A 16198-nucleotide genomic window follows, 5' to 3' on the forward strand; every position below is an offset into this window, starting at 1 on the left:
AGGTTTTATTTAATACCTCTTTTAGCCTCCGATATTTGAATGTAGAAACTCTGACTTTTATCACAGAGTTTATCACAGGATGCATTTAAGTACTTATGAAGTTATTATATTCCATTGGGGGTGGCATCATTGATTGCATGAGTCCATTTTGAATCAGAACATTCACTGCCAGCCCTTGATGACTGGGGCTAACCTTTCAGGTTCAGTAGAAAGAGCCACACTGTTGCCAGGACAACTAAAGTTCAAGATCACCTGGTCTCCAGGCAACCTTTTCCAGACTTACCTCAAATGCTTTCCCAAGCTTTTTCAGGGGAGTTCCTTCCCTGCCTCTCTCTCACATCTTTGGGACCTCAGAAGGAGGAGAGCCCAAGATCCCTGGAATGATGTGAGGTTTGGAATTTTTGAAAGACAAAGTATATGGATTAGGTGGTAGTATCTTTACTGGAAAGTAACAATCAGGAAGGACGACAGCTTCTCCTTACCCTTGTATACAAAACACACTAACCTCAGATCTTTAAAAAGCAGTTACTGAATATTCCCATACTCTTGACTCATGTGAAGTCCTCCTGAAGCTTGTCATGGTCTGACTCATCATTCCAGTGACTTGTGAGGGAAGTACCATGCTTTTCGTGTGTCCCAGCATTTCGGAGGATGGGTGACCAGCATATGAAGTGCTGTGGCTGGTTAGACGAGGAGTTCTCTTTCTGATGTCATAAGAGGGTACTGTTGCCTTGGCCAGCATAAGCTCACAGTTGATTTGTTTAGGGCAGGCAGTGATGGAGGTTCTATGGGCACATGTACCATGGGAGTCAGGCTGCAGATCGTTTTGTGCCCAACTTTGAGATATGTGGACATGCCCTGACTTTTCCTTCTAGTATCCCCATTTTATAGATGAGAAAATAGGCACAGAGAGAGCAAAGCTGCCACTGCAACCTGAAGTGACTTGGGGGGAGGGTATCTCATGTTTAATTACTGCAAATTTTCCATTTAGTTTCATACTATGTCCATGCTTGTTTTTTATGTAATAACTAGAGGCCCAGCGCACGAAATTTCTGCATGGATACAGTCCCTAGGCCTGGCCTGCGATCAGGGCCATCTTCCCTGGCAGCGGGCCCCACCTCCCACTGCCACCCACCCCCAGTTCCCTGTTCCCCATCAGGCGATCGGAGCCTGCCCGCCTGGGGAAGGGACCAAGAGGTTGACCAGCAGGCCCCAATTGGGCAATTGGGGCTTGCGGGTTGGGGGCAGCTCCTGCGTTGAGTGTCTGCCCTCTGGTGGTCAGTGCATGTCATAGCAACCGGTTGTTCCACAGGAGGTCGATTTGCATATTACCCTTTTATTATATAGGATAGTTTGCTCCCCAGATCTTTCTGTAAATTGATGCATTAGGAAGATAACACTACATTTCCCACCAGCTAGCCCCAGAGGGTCATGCACACACCTGTAAGAAATATAGCCTACAAGGTTATCAGTAATTTGGCCAATCAGGGAGTAGTTAACCTAAAATTAGAGAGGGCCTGTGGGCCTGGGATAAAGCCTGGCACAGAGGCAGAGCCAAGGTAAGGAGGGGGAGAACAGAAGTTGGTATGTGCATGGGGAGGTTGGTGCTGGCACTTCATTCCTACGTCCTAGCAGAGGAATCAAACCATGACCTCTTGGTTAGGACCTTCGCTAGGAGTTATAAAGGTTGGAAACTTCTTTCACAATGTTTAGGAGATGAAATACCATAGATCCATAGCTTTGCATCATTGCCTAATTACTCAATACTGATTTGGTTGTTGAATACAAAAGGGCTTCAGAGAAGGCAGAGTGTAGTGTGTTTAAAGTGATTGAGAAGGTATTATAAAAAAAGTGAGTCCAAAAAAAACCCCTGAAGGACCAGCCAGGGTGGCTGGGTGGTTGGGTGTTGACCTGTGAACTGGGAGGTCATGGTTTGATTCCTGGTAGGGGCGTATGCCCTGCCCGGGTTTTGGTCTCGATACTCGGTTGGGGGCATGCGGGAGTTGGCTGATCAGTGACACTGTCTCATCATTGATGTTTCTGTCTCTCCCTCTCCTTTCCTCTCTGAAATCAATAAAACAATATATATTTTTAAAAATTGCCAAAGGATGGATCACATTAAGAAGTAGGAGAGAGGAGAGCAGTTTGGGCTAGAGTGTGATTCTTGCCTTGCTTCTCATTTATTCTCATTAATATTCATATGCATATTCATTTATCTTTTCTCTCAAAATCTTAGTGTTTCCCTAAGTTAGTCTTTACAAAATTACCCCCAAGGCAACAGGATTTACATGTATTATTATTTGTCAGATCTTTTTTGGGGTCTAAATCAAGGATTGCCACTGGGTTGGCCATTGCTGGCAGTTGATGGTGTATAGGCCCTGCGTTATCCTTGCAGAAGCTGAATTTGAATGCCCTTAGGTCAGTGGTTCTCAACCTTGGCTGCACATTAGAATCACCTGGGAATCTTTTTTTTTTTTTTTAAATTAAATCTTTATTGTTCAGATTATTACATTTGTTCCTTTTTCCGCCCCCCCCCATAACTCCCCTCCTCCCAGTTCCCCCCCTACCCTCCGCCCTCACTCCCCACCCACTGTCCTCATCCATAGGTGCACGATTTTTGTCCAGTCTCTTCCCACATCTCCCACACCCCTTTCCCCCCCAAGAATAGTCAGTCCATTCCCTTTCTATGTCCCTGATTCTATTATAATCAACAGTTTATTCTGTTCATCTCACCTGGGAATCTTTTTAAACTCCTGATTTCCAGCCTAACCGGTTTGGCTCAGTGGATAGAGCGTCAGCCTGCGGACTCAAGGGTCCCAGGTTCGATTCCGGTCAAGGGCATGTACCTTGGTTGCGGCCACATCCCCAGTAAGGAGTGTGCAGGAGGCAGCTGATCGATGTTTCTCTCTCATCGATGTTTCTAACTCTCTATCCCTCTCCCTCTCTGTAAAAAATCAATAAAATATATATTTTTTTAAATCCTGATTTCCAGAGGATGAGGCCCAGAATTCAGGATTTTAAAAAGATTCCCAGGTGATTCTACTGTGCAGCCAAGGTTGAGAACCACTGGTTTAGAACCTAATATTCCCTTTTTCCAAATCTCATCTTAAAATTTCTTTTGGCTTTTACCAAAGGAAGTAACATCTTGTCCTGTTGCTTTAGGCTACTTTTCCTTCTCTTCCCGTGAATAATGATTGTCTGCCTCAGTATGGGAGACGGAAAGATAGAAGCTTGGAACAGTGTGCACTTAATGATGTTTGAAGCCTGGAAAGCCCATTCCTATTTAATTTACATTACTTTTTCCACTGAATGTGACTCAGGGCCTGGAAGGAGGGGAAATCGGCTTGAAGAGTACTTTCAATATAAAGCGATGCGTGAAAACAGGATTAGAAATGGAAGCGCTTCTCAACAGAAAAATTTCAGTTTGCCTCTGCAAATACCCTATCTTTCTTTTTGGCATTTTTTTTGGCCCTTTGCTGTCTTTTGGGTTACTGTAGTTGATAAAAGGCTGCCAAACACTACGATAATTCTTGTTTTTTTGGCCGATGACATATGTTTCTGCATTGAGATAGTTCTGTGGCCTAGTAAACGCTAAATGCGTGCCTGTGGTTAGAACTGGATAGAAGCCCATGAAACTCTTCCTTACTGGTCAGCTGTGTCTCTGACTTAAAGACGAACCCCCTTCTCAAGTCTTGGTTTCTCGGTCCCAGCTTTACAAGGATGAAGTAAGTGGGCATTAGTCAGTATCTGTGGAGGTTCTGAATGAATGACTGTGTGAGGTGTTTATAACCTCCAAGGTAATTAGTGGAGAACAGTAACTTTGTTCACTTCTGACCTCTCGGGAAACCGGCTGGTTCTTTCCAGGCAAGTTGGGCCTAGGAGGTTGAAGGTAAGTTCCCTCTTCCTGCTGTGGAGCCTGTAAGAAATAAGGTGTGTGTTTGGGGGGGAATCTTAGAAAGGAAAGTCGCAGAAGAGCCAAAGCAGGGCTCTCTGCTGTGCCTTCATGTCACCTTCCCTCCTCGCTAGGCATTGAGCGACCGCTTCAGCGGTGAGATCCCTGATGACCAGATGGCGCACAGCTCCTTTTTCCCAGACGAGTACTTCACCTGCTCCTGCTTGTGCCTCAGCTGCGGGTAAGTGAGGCCAGCCGTCTCCCCATCTTGGGAAAAGAGACCCAGAATGGTGCTTCTCAGTCACCAGTGGGCATGCGAGTCACCTGGGGCCTGGTTACATGAAACCTTCTGATTGATGGTTGGGGTGGGGCCCGAGGGGGTGATTTCCAAGTTCCCAGGTGATCCTGGTGGTCGGGGGACCACTCTTTGAGGTTGCAGGGGATTCCGGGACACATGGTTATGAAGAATCTCCTGAAGATTTCAGCCTGGTTTAGATGTGAAATTGACTGGCTTCCAGTTTGGGCAGTTTTTACTACAGAAAACTTTAGGTTGCCTGTTTCCCCATGTTTCTCCTATCAGGGCTTTCAATCATAGTTATTCCATTTACTCAACTAATATTTGATAGAGAGCCCAGTGTGTGCACAGCACTGTGGTCCATGTGAATCCTAGTTGATTCCTCTCACTGTGAGGGCAAATGCTTAGGGCACATTAGAATTATCCAGGGAGCTTGCAGAAGTATCCAGGCCTGGGCCCCACCTTCAAGGAGGCTGGTTTAATGGGTCTGGGATGGGGCGTAGGCACTGGAATACTTAAAAGGCTCCTGAGATTTTTCTAATGTGTAGTCTGAGTTGAGGACATTGCATTAGAGCAGTGCTTCTCAAACATCAGTCTGTATATACACCACTTTGTGATTTTGTTAAAATGCAGAGTGTGGACAGCAGTTCTGGGTGGAAATCTGCATTTCTAACAAGCTCCAAGTGATGCGTCTGATGCTGGTCTGTGGACCACACTTTGGTACAGGGGATAGGGCATTGATTCTCAACGGAGCATGCATCAGGAACAGCGGAAGGACATGTTAAAACAGATCGGTGGGTCTTGGCCCCACAGTTGGGTTTAATAGGTCTGATTAGGGCCTCAGAACTTTTATTTCTGGTAAGTTTTCAGGTGATGCTGATGTTGCTGGTTGGGGACCACACTTTGGGGGCACTGGATTAACTTGAGCTGTTGAGGGCTGTGAAATCACAGTTTGGTGACTTGACTGAAGCAGCCCAGGGGATGTAAATGCAGTGTGTCACCGTCAGATTGCAGTCTCCACGTCGGGTACTCACTCTCTGCCTGTCCACCCCTTCGCCACTTTATTGTCCTTGCCCACATTTGCCCATCTACAGGAGGAGACCTTTCTGTTCTGAGCCTTTTCTGTTCTGATAGCCTTTTTGCACTGAACCCAGTAGGCCACCACCAGGCACTGAACCACTTGGCTCTGAATTTGTAAAAAGGATTTGGGTGTTGGATTAGATGGCCTGGGGTGGGGAGGACTGGGATTATCTTGGACAGAGGGATGTTCATTGCCAGCGTGATTTATCTTCCTTTTTGCTTGCTCCGTGAGCCCAGCACGAGGGGCTAGGCTCCGTTGGATCGTTGCGTTTCCATTCTAGCTGAGCTTCCCCAGGGTTTCCAGGACTTTCCTTCTCCGTAGGGACGTTCTGAAGTTCTGATCTGTATGCTGTGCTGTCAGGGTGGCCGGGATCGCTGTTTGTTTGGAAGGTTTTCTTGTCCGGCTTACGCCTCCTCTTAGTGCTTTGCCAAATGTTGGGGGATGGTTTTTGTTTGGCATCTTGGCAGCCTGTCCTGGTTAAACTTAATTCATGCTGTTTGGGTTTTTCAATTTCCTGAGAGCCATTCAAGACTCATCTTGTGTCAAGGTGGTATCTTCTGGCGCCTCCATTCCTACTGAGGGGCCAGGTGGTGTTTCTAAGAAGAGTGTCTCCATTTCGCTTTTTCTCCTCAGACAAGGTACTCCTTGCTCTACCTTTGTAGTGGTGCTGAGTGCAAGGACACGGGAGGCCTGTGGGTTCCTGAGACAAACTGTCCTCTGTGCTCAGTGCCCGGGGCCTCGTTCATAACCAAGGTCTGGTTTGGGCCCCATCTCTGGCTCAGGGTCAGATTCTTCTGCGTAAGTAGCATCAGTTCCATTGGCCGCCTCATTGTCAGCTTTTGGGCTTCACTCAGGGCTGGATGTAAGAACAGCATGAATCATGGGAAAGAAGGAGTACCTCATGAAGCCAAGAGCCGCTGCAGCTACTCCCACCAGTATGACAACCGAGTTTATACCTGCAAGGTGAGTCCCCGAGCTTCTCCCTGCTCCAGCAGCTGGCTGCTGGTCGCTCTCCTGGTGGAAAGATTGGCTTGGGGCAGCTTTGCTGCATCCCAAAGTATCTGATGTTCAAATGGAATCTCTCTGGAACTTCGCCCCAGCTCTAACCAAAATAACTCACCCATGTTTGCTGCTGGGGCCTCGTGGAACTTTTTTAAAGCTTATTTTCCCCTTAGTCTCTTGAGCCTGTGGGCAGGGGTCACATACACTGGCTGTTTGTTCTTCTTACGCACGGAAGTGTTCTTCAGGAACCGAGTTCTGATTTCTTCTGTCTGTGATGGGTGTAAAATTGACAGCTTAGATTTTGGGGTCTGGGGTGGGGATACATTCAGTTCATGACCACTCAGGGCACTGGCTTCTTTAGAGAAATGAACTTTCTTCTGATGTGCTAACCTCGGCGTCTGTAGACCCTCAGACGGTATGGTTTGTGGGGAGTGGGTGCTGGACAGGGATGTGAAGAGGCCACGGGGACTGGTGTCCAGAGAAGAAGCTGGCAGAGTGCTCCATGTTTCAGGCCTGCTATGAGAGAGGCAAGGAGGTCAGCGTAGTGCCCAAGACATCTGCTTCCACCGACTCCCCCTGGATGGGTCTTGCAAAATATGCCTGGTCTGGGTGAGTGTAAACAACATAGCTAAGGGTTGTCTGGTGTGTTTGTTTCCCCGGAAACCTGGCAGGGTAATAGTATCTGTTTGCATTCCTTGTAGGTATGTGATCGAATGTCCTAACTGCGGCGTGGTCTATCGTAGCCGGCAATACTGGTTTGGGAACCAAGATCCTGTGGATACGGTGGTGCGGACAGAGATTGTGCATGTGTGGCCTGGAGTAAGAGCAGTTTTATTTACTATTCTTTCTCTTGTATCGTTCAGTTATACATGTGTGTGGAAAAGTGGAACTTGTTTAGAAATAAGGTTAACCATGACTTTCAGCATTTTGGTGGTTTAGGAAGGCATGATCTAAAGAACTTTTCTTGTTCTAGTTCGTTAATTATTTTCATTTCTTTTTGCATACATACTAGAAGCACAACTTGAAATAAAGTAAATGAAAAGTTGATCTATTGTTATACTGCCTTTGCAAATAAAACTTCATTTTTATTTATTTTAAAATATGTTTTTATTGATTTTGAGAGGGGGAGAGAGAGAGAGAGAGAAACAGCTATGAGAATCATTGATCTGCTGCCTCCTGCACACCCCTTATTGGGGATCAAGTCCACAACCCAGGCATGTGCCTGACCAGGAATTGAACCTGCAACTTCTTGGTGCATGGGTCGACACTCAGTCACTGAGCCACACTGGCTGGGCAAAACTTCATTTTTAAAAAAATATATTTTATTGATTTTTTATAGAGAGGAAGGGAAAGGGAGAGGGATAGAGTGTTTGAAACATCGATGAGAGGAACATCGATCTGCTGCCTCCTGCACATCCCCCATTGGGGATGTGCCCGCAACCAAGGTACATGCTCTTGACCGGAATCGAACCTGGGACCCTTCAGTCTGTAGGCCAACGCTCTATCCACTGAGCCAAACCAGTTAGGGCAAAACTTCATTTTTTCATATTCTCTTCAGTCATTTTCCATATGCATATGTTTATATAGTTGTAATTATAATTTACATGCCATTTATCTGCCTTTTTTTCTTACCGTAATACTATTTCCACATTGCTTCCATTTTTCATGATTCCATTTGTAGTCACTGTGTAACATTATGTCTAGTGTTATAGTTTGATTCTCCATTCCCTTTTTAAACTTTCATGCATGCTGTTTATGATTTTTTTTTAATCATCAAAGAAAATGCGATAGTGACCATCTTTATGTAAGAAAACCGTTTCTTTTTTTGGAAATTTTCTTGACGTATATTCTAAGAAATGGGATTACTATAGACCCTTACTATTTTTTATTTATTTATTTTATTTAAAATACATATTTTATTGATTTCAAAGAGGGAAGCGGGGGGGAGAGAGAGAGAGAGAGAGAAACATCAATGACGAGAGAGAATCATTGATTGGCTGCATCCTGCATGCCCTACACTGGGGACCAAGCCAAGCTGGCCGGGCGACCCTCACTATTTTTAATTTGACTTTTGAATTCCAAATGTTAGAAAAATAAATTTGTTTATGAGGCATTTATATGTTGCTTTGATTCTGCATTAAGCCACAGTTCATAATGGAATTACTCATAAATCACAACATATCCAAAACCTTTCCCTTCATGGAAAAAAATAAGCAGTTTTCTCGAAGGGACTTACTTAGTGATGTTCCCCTTGTAGGGTGATTCCTAAAGCCACCGGTGAGTCCACCTTTGAGCTTGCCTGGATCCTTCAGGTACCACATAACTGACAATTTCCTATTGTTTTGTTCCTCTTCTTCCCAGTCTCCCCTGACATGATGGTCCAGGCTATTCTGGTCCAAGGGTTTAATATGGCCTCACACTAGTATAACTTTCTCACAAGGTGTTTTGTGACTGTCTTTTGTTTTTGATCTGCTTTAGTTATTTCTTGCGAAAGCTTTCGTCTCTGTGGCAAGATCGTTTATAGTCCAAGAAAACAGTAACACTGTAATGTACTTTTAGGCTGCACTCCTCATCGTCCTCGGAATTAGGGAATACAGGCTCCTCTCCTTCTGTTCATTCATTCATCCATTCATTATCTCAGCATATGTTGTTGAGTACTCTGTGCTCAGAATTGAACTAGATACTTACACAATACAAAAGTGAAAAGGATAGGTTATTGTTCTCAGAGAGTTTACAGTCAACTGCATAAACAGATACTGTTCTTACATGTGGAAACAGGATTCCTGGAGCTGTGCAGATATTAGAGGACTGAGAGGGAGGGTTCCTAATCCAGCCTGGGCTGGGGGTGTCCTGCGGGAGGTGTCATCGTTATGTGAGTGTTTCCTGGAGCGTATATCTTGTTTGTGGGCAAACTCAGTCCTGATTGAGCAGCGGCGCACCAAGTCTTATGGTCGTCATGACTGGTTGGTGTGATAGTGCCTAGAAGGTCTGTCCCTGTTTTTCTCTGCCAGGGAGTTTGTGGCTCTGAGTTGGCGGTGATGAGTGTGCAGCTCCCCCGGGATCCCCGCCCTTTTCCTTGGAGTCCCTTCCCTCAGAGCGTGATGGGAGCCTGCATTTTCATTTCAGACTGATGGATTTCTGAAGGACAACAACAATGCTGCCCAGCGCCTCTTGGACGGGATGAACTTCATGGCTCAGTCGGTGTCTGAGCTTAGCCTTGGGCCCACCAAGGCTGTAACATCCTGGCTGACAGACCAGATAGCACCAGCCTACTGGAGGCCCAACTCCCAGATCCTGGTACGGTGCGGCAGGCTGCTCCTGTAGCCCCGGCCTGGCCCGTCTTGCTTGTGTCGCTGCACCCTGTCCCAAGCTTGCTCTGTGGGGGAGGCGTGGAATTTCTCTCCCTGTCAGGTTAGCTCCCAGAGCCTTGGAACGGGGGATGCATTAAGGCAGGCAGTGTCCTCTTCGCCCCTGGAGTTCCCTTCACGTTATTCTGCAAGTGTTTTCTTTGCGATAGATTTTCGCTTCCTTACCTGCAAGGGCCAATCATTACTGATGAGATGCCTAAGATCATAGATACAGAATCTGAAGGCCAGGAGCCTTAAGAGATCTGTTAGAGTCATCCTGGGCTTGATCCCTAAATCTTGACAGCACCCACGGCAAGGGAGCACCCAGCTGTGGCCCAAATCCTTTGACGGGGAACTTGCTCCCCACCAGCTTCCCAGAGGCTCTTTTGTGGGCCATTAAAAAAATAGACTCATTTCTCTCCTGGCTACATTAGCCTTCTGAGAACCCGGTGACGCAGCCACATGATTTGAGAACCTTTCCAGGCACTTCTTGGAAGAAAATGATAATCACAGCTGCTTCAGTGGCTGCAGGTTTTAGGGCCCCTCCCTTAGGACTGGCGGGGTCCTGCCGTTTCAGGGTGGTCCTGTGGGCCTCCCCCTGGGTATTGGTGGCTTTCTCAGCTGAGCAGACATGAGTGACACCTGTCTCTGTCTGTTCTGGGCTTGGAACAGAGCTGCAGCAAGTGTGCTACGTCCTTTAAAGATAACGACACCAAGCATCACTGCCGGGCCTGTGGGGAGGGCTTCTGTGACGGCTGCTCATCCAAGACCCGGCCGGTGCCCGAGCGGGGCTGGGGCCCTGTGCCTGTGCGGGTGTGTGACAACTGCTATGAAGCCAGGAATGTCCAGTTAGGTAACGTGGGGTCTGGGAGCTGCAGGGTGGAGGGCGGGACCTCTCTCCTTGGCACTGGGTGTTGGGAAGTGGACTCCCATAATGCCCACCCTGTTCCTAACTGCAGCTGCTCCCTTGGTCTTGGTCAGTCTGAGCGCTGGGGTGCTATTTCTTGGTGGTGGTGGGGGGTGGTTAATCCTATCCTGTGTTTACCAGACATGGCTTGGACTGAGTCTTCTCTTGGAGAAGGTTCTAGGTCATGCTCCTGGAAGCTCTCTGCTCTACTTTAAGGAAAGGCTAGAAGATAGCTCTCGAGGGTTGAGGTAAAGGACTAACAGGTGCCACCGGTCTCAGGGTCTGGGCTGACCTGACCCGCAGCCCAGCCCCTGGGGGTAGTTGCCAGGCAACACAGTGGTACCTGGGGAACAACCCAGAAGCGCTCTGCTGCTGCCCTGAGTTTTCCATTTGGGAAATGACTAAGAGCTGACGGCTTTTCCTTTATCATTGTCTACAGATGTCGCTGAGGCACAGGCGGATGACGAAGGTGGGACACTAATTGCTCGGAAGGTGGGCGAGGCTGTGCAGAACACTTTGGGAGCCGTGGTGACAGCCATGGACATACCACTAGGTGGGCCCGGCAGTGCTGCTCTGGGTGTAGTGTGTGTGGGATGGAAGGCTTCAGAGGGCCCTGGGCTGTCATTTTGTCAAAGGCTTGCAGACCCAGGATGAGTCGGGCAGCAGGAAGGTGACTGAAAATTGATGAACATTTGCTTAACTCTGTGGAATACCTTAGTGGTTTCGTGTTTCTATCCGGAGGCCTTTCTCTTACACCACTGATGGCTGCATAAAAAACTACCTGAACATGTAATGGCTTCAAACCACCACCATTTTACCACATCTCACAACTCTAAGTCAGGGAGAGTAATTCTTCTGTTTCAAGTGGCATTGCCTGGTATTCCAGTGTGGCAGCTGGACTGTCTCCAGGAGACCCTCCCTCTCTCTCCATAAAGCCTCCAGGCCTCTCCTGTGGCTTCTTCGTGGTAGTTGGACTTCTTTACATGGTGGCTTGGGCTCTAAGGCTAATATTCCAAGAGACAAGTAGAAGCTGCCAGTCTCTTTTAAGGCCTGGGCCTGGAAACGTGTACAGTCTTCTGTAGGCACAGAGCCTGCCTAGATTCAAGGAGGGGGCACGAGTGTCAGAGAATTTGTGGTTGTTTAATCTGCCACACCAGCCAAGCTATTCCTCATTTAGGATGTAAGATAGCTCCTCACGTCTGGCCTGGTGGAATGGGGTGAAGACCAGGCATTGTAACCAAGATGGGAAGAGGGAGAGGAAGGGAAACCCACCAGTGTGTGGAGGGCTCAGGCCGGGTTGTCGGGCTGGGGTACTGCAGCCCTTTGTCGGGGAGAGACCAAGGTCTCCTGGGTGGGTGGCACTGAAAATGGCGTGTAACAGATGGCATCACTGTGGCTCACAGGACGAGCAGACAGTGAGCTTTGACTCCGGGGTGTAGGAATAGATGCATTTGCCCAGGCTTGAAGTTCAGGTTGCATCTGCTGTCACGGTAACTGGGAGAGGCCGGCTGCCCTGGGTGCACAGAGCCTGCCAGCTGTGCTCACCTGTGGCCGGGTCTCAGGCCCGTGGGTAAGACGTGTTAGTGCTTGTAATCCCCATAACAGCTCTTGACGGTGGGTTGTTAAAGATGAGGAAGCTAAGGCCTGAGAAGTAACCTCTTGTAATCTTCAGCTGCTAGTTAACTGGTGCTCAGTGGAACTGGCATTCCAATGAAGAGATGTCCTGACCCCGACTTCTTGTTGCTCCAGTGGTTCTTAATGCAGCTGCACCTTAGGAACACCGGGAGAGCTTAATAGATACGCACATTTCAGGTCCTGGGCCCCCGCCCTGAAGACTGTGGCCTGGGTGGAATGGGTGAAGACCAGGCATTGCCCGTGTAAAAGGTCTCTCGGTGATGCTGTGTGCAGTTGCATTGGGAGCCCCTGGAGGGTCTGAGGACTCCTTCGTGCACCGTGGGACGGGGTGTTGGGTTCTGCGTGTCCCGCCCAACATGGTTCCTTCCTCGCCACAGGTCTGGTGAAGGATGCGGCCCGGCCGGCGTACTGGGTGCCCGACCACGAGATCCTGCACTGCCACAACTGCCGGAAGGAGTTCAGCATCAAGCTCTCCAAGCACCACTGCCGGGCCTGCGGCCAGGGCTTCTGTGACGAGTGCTCCCATGACCGCCGGGCCGTCCCATCTCGAGGCTGGGACCATCCTGTCCGAGTCTGCTTTAACTGCAATAAAAAGCCCGGTGACCTTTAACCCCAGCTCCCTCTCCCCAGCCTTCACAATTCCTTAGGTTCTCAGGGTTAGAAACAGAAGTCTCATCGAGGTAGGCCCTCCTCCTGGTCACCTGTGGTGGTGTGTATCCTCTCTGCTCATCCTGGGGCCACTTTCCCACGGTGCGGGGTGGGCAGATGGCAAGCTGGGGTGAGCCTGGCGGCAGGCCCGAAGGCAGAAACCCCTCGGGGCAGAGGACTGAGCAGCTTGTCGAAGCCGTTGCATTATATCAGTTAAAAATAATAAATATATCCCCGTGTCGACATACGAAAGGCAGATGGAGTCTCTCCAGGCTGCTGGTTGCAGGCTGAATGCGGTCTGTCCCCAGCACAGGGATAAGGTGGCAGTGGCAGCAGGTCTTCCCATAAAACCGAGCCAGGTACAAAGCCACTGTGTTGCTGGCCACCGTTTCTTCTCCCCAAGCCTTCGAAGCCTCTCCTTCCCTTTCCCTTTCCCTTTCGGCCTCTTGGTTGCCTGGGGAAGTGAGCTTCCAGGTGCTTGCTGGGAATAGCCCGGAGGGGGTCTCCCTGGGCCTCCAGAACTGCATCCCAGGCCCGGGCCTCAGCCTGTTTCAGAGGCCACTCAGCCGAGCGTGCAGGTCACCGGCGTGGGTGGGGGGCGAGGGGTAGGGTCCTCCGCCCCGAGAAGTCAGAGAGCGGGGGATGTGACAGCCTCGTACCCGGGGAGAGCTTGGAAGGAAGAGGGTCTCCCCAACAGTGTTTCCTGCTTGTCGCTGCTTCTGTCTGTGCATCCACTCGGCTTCCCAAAGGCCATACCCTGCTCCGAAAGAGAGCACCCGCTTCCCGCCCCCTGACCTTCTCAAGCCACCATCTGCTTCTGAGTGTTGCACTAGGATTTTTATTGCTTATTTTGAAGTGTCTTAATTCTTTGTTCCCAGACACATGACCCCTCTAGCTATTGGAGGGGTGATCATGAGCAATCTTCCAGGGAAACAGAGCACAGAATGGACTGTTAGTTATTTTCTGTTTTGGTTTTTTTGAGTATCTGTAAATATTTCAACAGATCATGAAGAAACAAATTCTCTCTGGTCCTTGCAAGAGAAGTCAATGAACTTTTGCTTCTCATTAAGAGCTGGGACGTCCATCTCTGGTGTGACTGGAAAGACTGTTGTGCTGAATCCTGTCATCATGGTGGACTTTATCTTCAATGGCCAAAAACGAAGATATAAAAAGTGACATAGTTCTTGACTGAACTGGTGGGTGGGCGGAGCTTCAGGGGGTACGTGGCGGTCACTCTGGTGTGTCAGTGTGACGGGAGCCCTGGAATGTGTTGGTCTGCAGACCTGCTCCCTTGCTCCCGTGGCCGTGACAGGCCCTACTCTAGTACTGTGTATCAACCGCGCTGTTATAAAGGACTTCCTGCTGAACGCGGGCTCTGCGGCTCCTTCCTTTCACGTCATCAGTAAGTCTGGCTCCCTCTTTCGAGCTGATAGGAAAGTAGCTGGTGGCTTTCCAAGCAGAAGCCAAGCGAGTGGCGTATTTCTAGGGTGGTCATATTTTACTGGGAAATGCCTCAGGTTATTACTCTAATAAGAACTTAAAAAGCATAGCCAAAACCCACAAAACCATGACATGGGTTTTAATTTCGTGACAATGGGCTGTTTTCCCCAGCTTTGCTTAGATAGCATGCCCCAGCCCAGTTGGCTGACCTGGACCAGGAACTTAGTGGATATTCCTTAAGTGTGTTCAAACTGATGGTCAGAGAACTCTTTCTAGGGCTCCACACCTGCTCACTCACTGTGCTGTTCTCTTGTGCTTGGGCTGTTCAGCAGAGCTTTCCACGGAGCTTGAGACCAGGTTTTGTGGGGTGGGGAGCTCAGAGCACAGGCTGAGCTATGCCGGCCTGGTCCCGGGCAGGGCAGCGTGGTGGGTGCTGTGTGGTGCCGTGGTAGCAGCTGCTTAACTTGTGTTCTGAGGGTTTCACTCTGGTGGCTGTGGGCTCACATTCCCTGGGGAATCCGCCCTCAGCGGAGGCGAGTGTTACTAGAGACATATGGAAACACGGGGTGGGGTGGGGAGGGTGGTGGTGGTGGAATTTTTGTCATTCCCCTGCCCTGTCTTGTCTGTCCAACTCCTGTCGATCCTCCACTGTTGCTTCATTCTGGTGGCTATTAATTACACTTTGGTCTTTGTCCCTTCTCTTTTTCTTTGCCCCATCTTCTCTTCCCTTGTCTTTCTCATTCCTGCTCAGGGTCCCTTTTCTTCTTTTCTCTCTACTTGGGTCGGCGGGGCAGGGTGTGGAGCAGGGGTCCTCAAACTACGGCCCGTGGGCCACATGCAAATACAAATATTGTATTTGTTTCCGTTTTGTTTTTTTAATTCAAAATAAGATATGTGCAGTGTGCATAGGAATTTGTTCAGTTTTTTTTTTTTTAAACTATAGTCCGGCCCTCCAACAGTCTGAGGGACAGTGAACTGGCCCCCTGTTTAAAAAGTTTGAGGACCCCTGATGTGGAAGGTTAGGGGAGAGATGTATAGGGTGTGGCCCTGTTAGACCTGCTGTTTGTACTGTGGCCATGCGGGGGCGCCCCTGAGCATGGGAGTCTGCCTAGCCACAGGAATGACGCAGAACAGTATTCTGAACTTCCTCACACTAGTCAGACCAACAGGAAAGGAAGGGAACCCAGTGTCAGAGTCACACCAGGTTCTGTCTTCTCGCTCCACACTTCCAGTCCTAGCCTCAGCTGAGTATCAGGTGGAAGCCAGCTCAATACAGAATGAAAACAAAGGCCTAAAACCCCCCACTGAGCTCTAGTGTACATACACATTTCAGCTTATTTTTCTGAAACTGAACATAGAGTCAACCAGCACCCGGATAAAGAAACAATATAACTACACCCCAGGAACTCCTGGTCCCTCCTCACAGCAGGAGTATCCACTATCCCAGTGGTCGGCAACTCATTAGTCAGCAGAGCCAAATATCAACAGTACAATGATTGAAAATTTTTTTGAGAGCCAAATTTTTTAAACTTAAACTATATAGGTAGGTACATTGTTATTAACTTAGGGCACTCCTAAGCTGGCCTTTGCTAAAAACGTCCTCAATCTGATTGAGGTATGTTTGCTGAGGTTGACCCCTTCCAACTCTCCCATCCACACTCATCTTGTATACTTGTTTTGTGTATCTCCTTTCGTTCATCCTCTCTCTATGTCCAAACCATCTCAACATACCTTTCTCAATCCTCAACACTACATCTTTCACTCCACAACGTTCCCTAAAATTAACTTAATAAACTTTAAAGTTTTAAGTCAATTTCGCACTGTACGTGTGCGCCCACACATGGTATTTTGTGGAAGAGCCACATTCAAGGGGCCAAAGAGCCGCATGTGGCTTGTGAGCCGCGGTTTGCCGACCACTGCTCTATCCCAACATGCATTAGCACAGATGAGT

The 16198-nt window shown here is 48.6% G+C and overlaps 1 protein-coding gene across 6 annotated transcripts in view; it reads left to right on the forward strand.

Annotated features, from left to right (window-relative positions):
* Positions 1–14174, forward strand: part of ZFYVE1 (zinc finger FYVE-type containing 1) — a 49065-nt gene extending 34891 nt beyond the window's left edge. For 3 of the 6 annotated variants that reach the window (XM_059691666.1, XM_059691663.1, XM_059691668.1), the window contains exons 5-13: positions 4027–4133; positions 6105–6231; positions 6782–6879; positions 6972–7089; positions 9397–9567; positions 10290–10470; positions 10964–11077; positions 12537–12758; positions 13811–14174. In XM_059691666.1, coding sequence (XP_059547649.1) covers positions 4027–4133; positions 6105–6231; positions 6782–6879; positions 6972–7089; positions 9397–9567; positions 10290–10470; positions 10964–11077; positions 12537–12758; positions 13811–13983 — 1311 coding nt within the window. In that variant the 3' untranslated portion in view covers positions 13984–14174. Of the gene's footprint in view, positions 1–4026; positions 4134–6104; positions 6232–6781; positions 6880–6971; positions 7090–9396; positions 9568–10289; positions 10471–10963; positions 11078–12536 lie in introns of all 6 variants that reach the window. The other 3 variants (XM_059691671.1, XM_059691672.1, XM_059691673.1) reach the window with 3 other exon arrangements.
* The last annotated feature ends 2024 nt before the right edge of the window (positions 14175–16198 follow it).

This window comes from Myotis daubentonii, chromosome 1, assembly GCF_963259705.1.
Source record: "Myotis daubentonii chromosome 1, mMyoDau2.1, whole genome shotgun sequence".
In the NCBI taxonomy this organism is placed as follows: Eukaryota; Metazoa; Chordata; class Mammalia; order Chiroptera; family Vespertilionidae; genus Myotis; species Myotis daubentonii.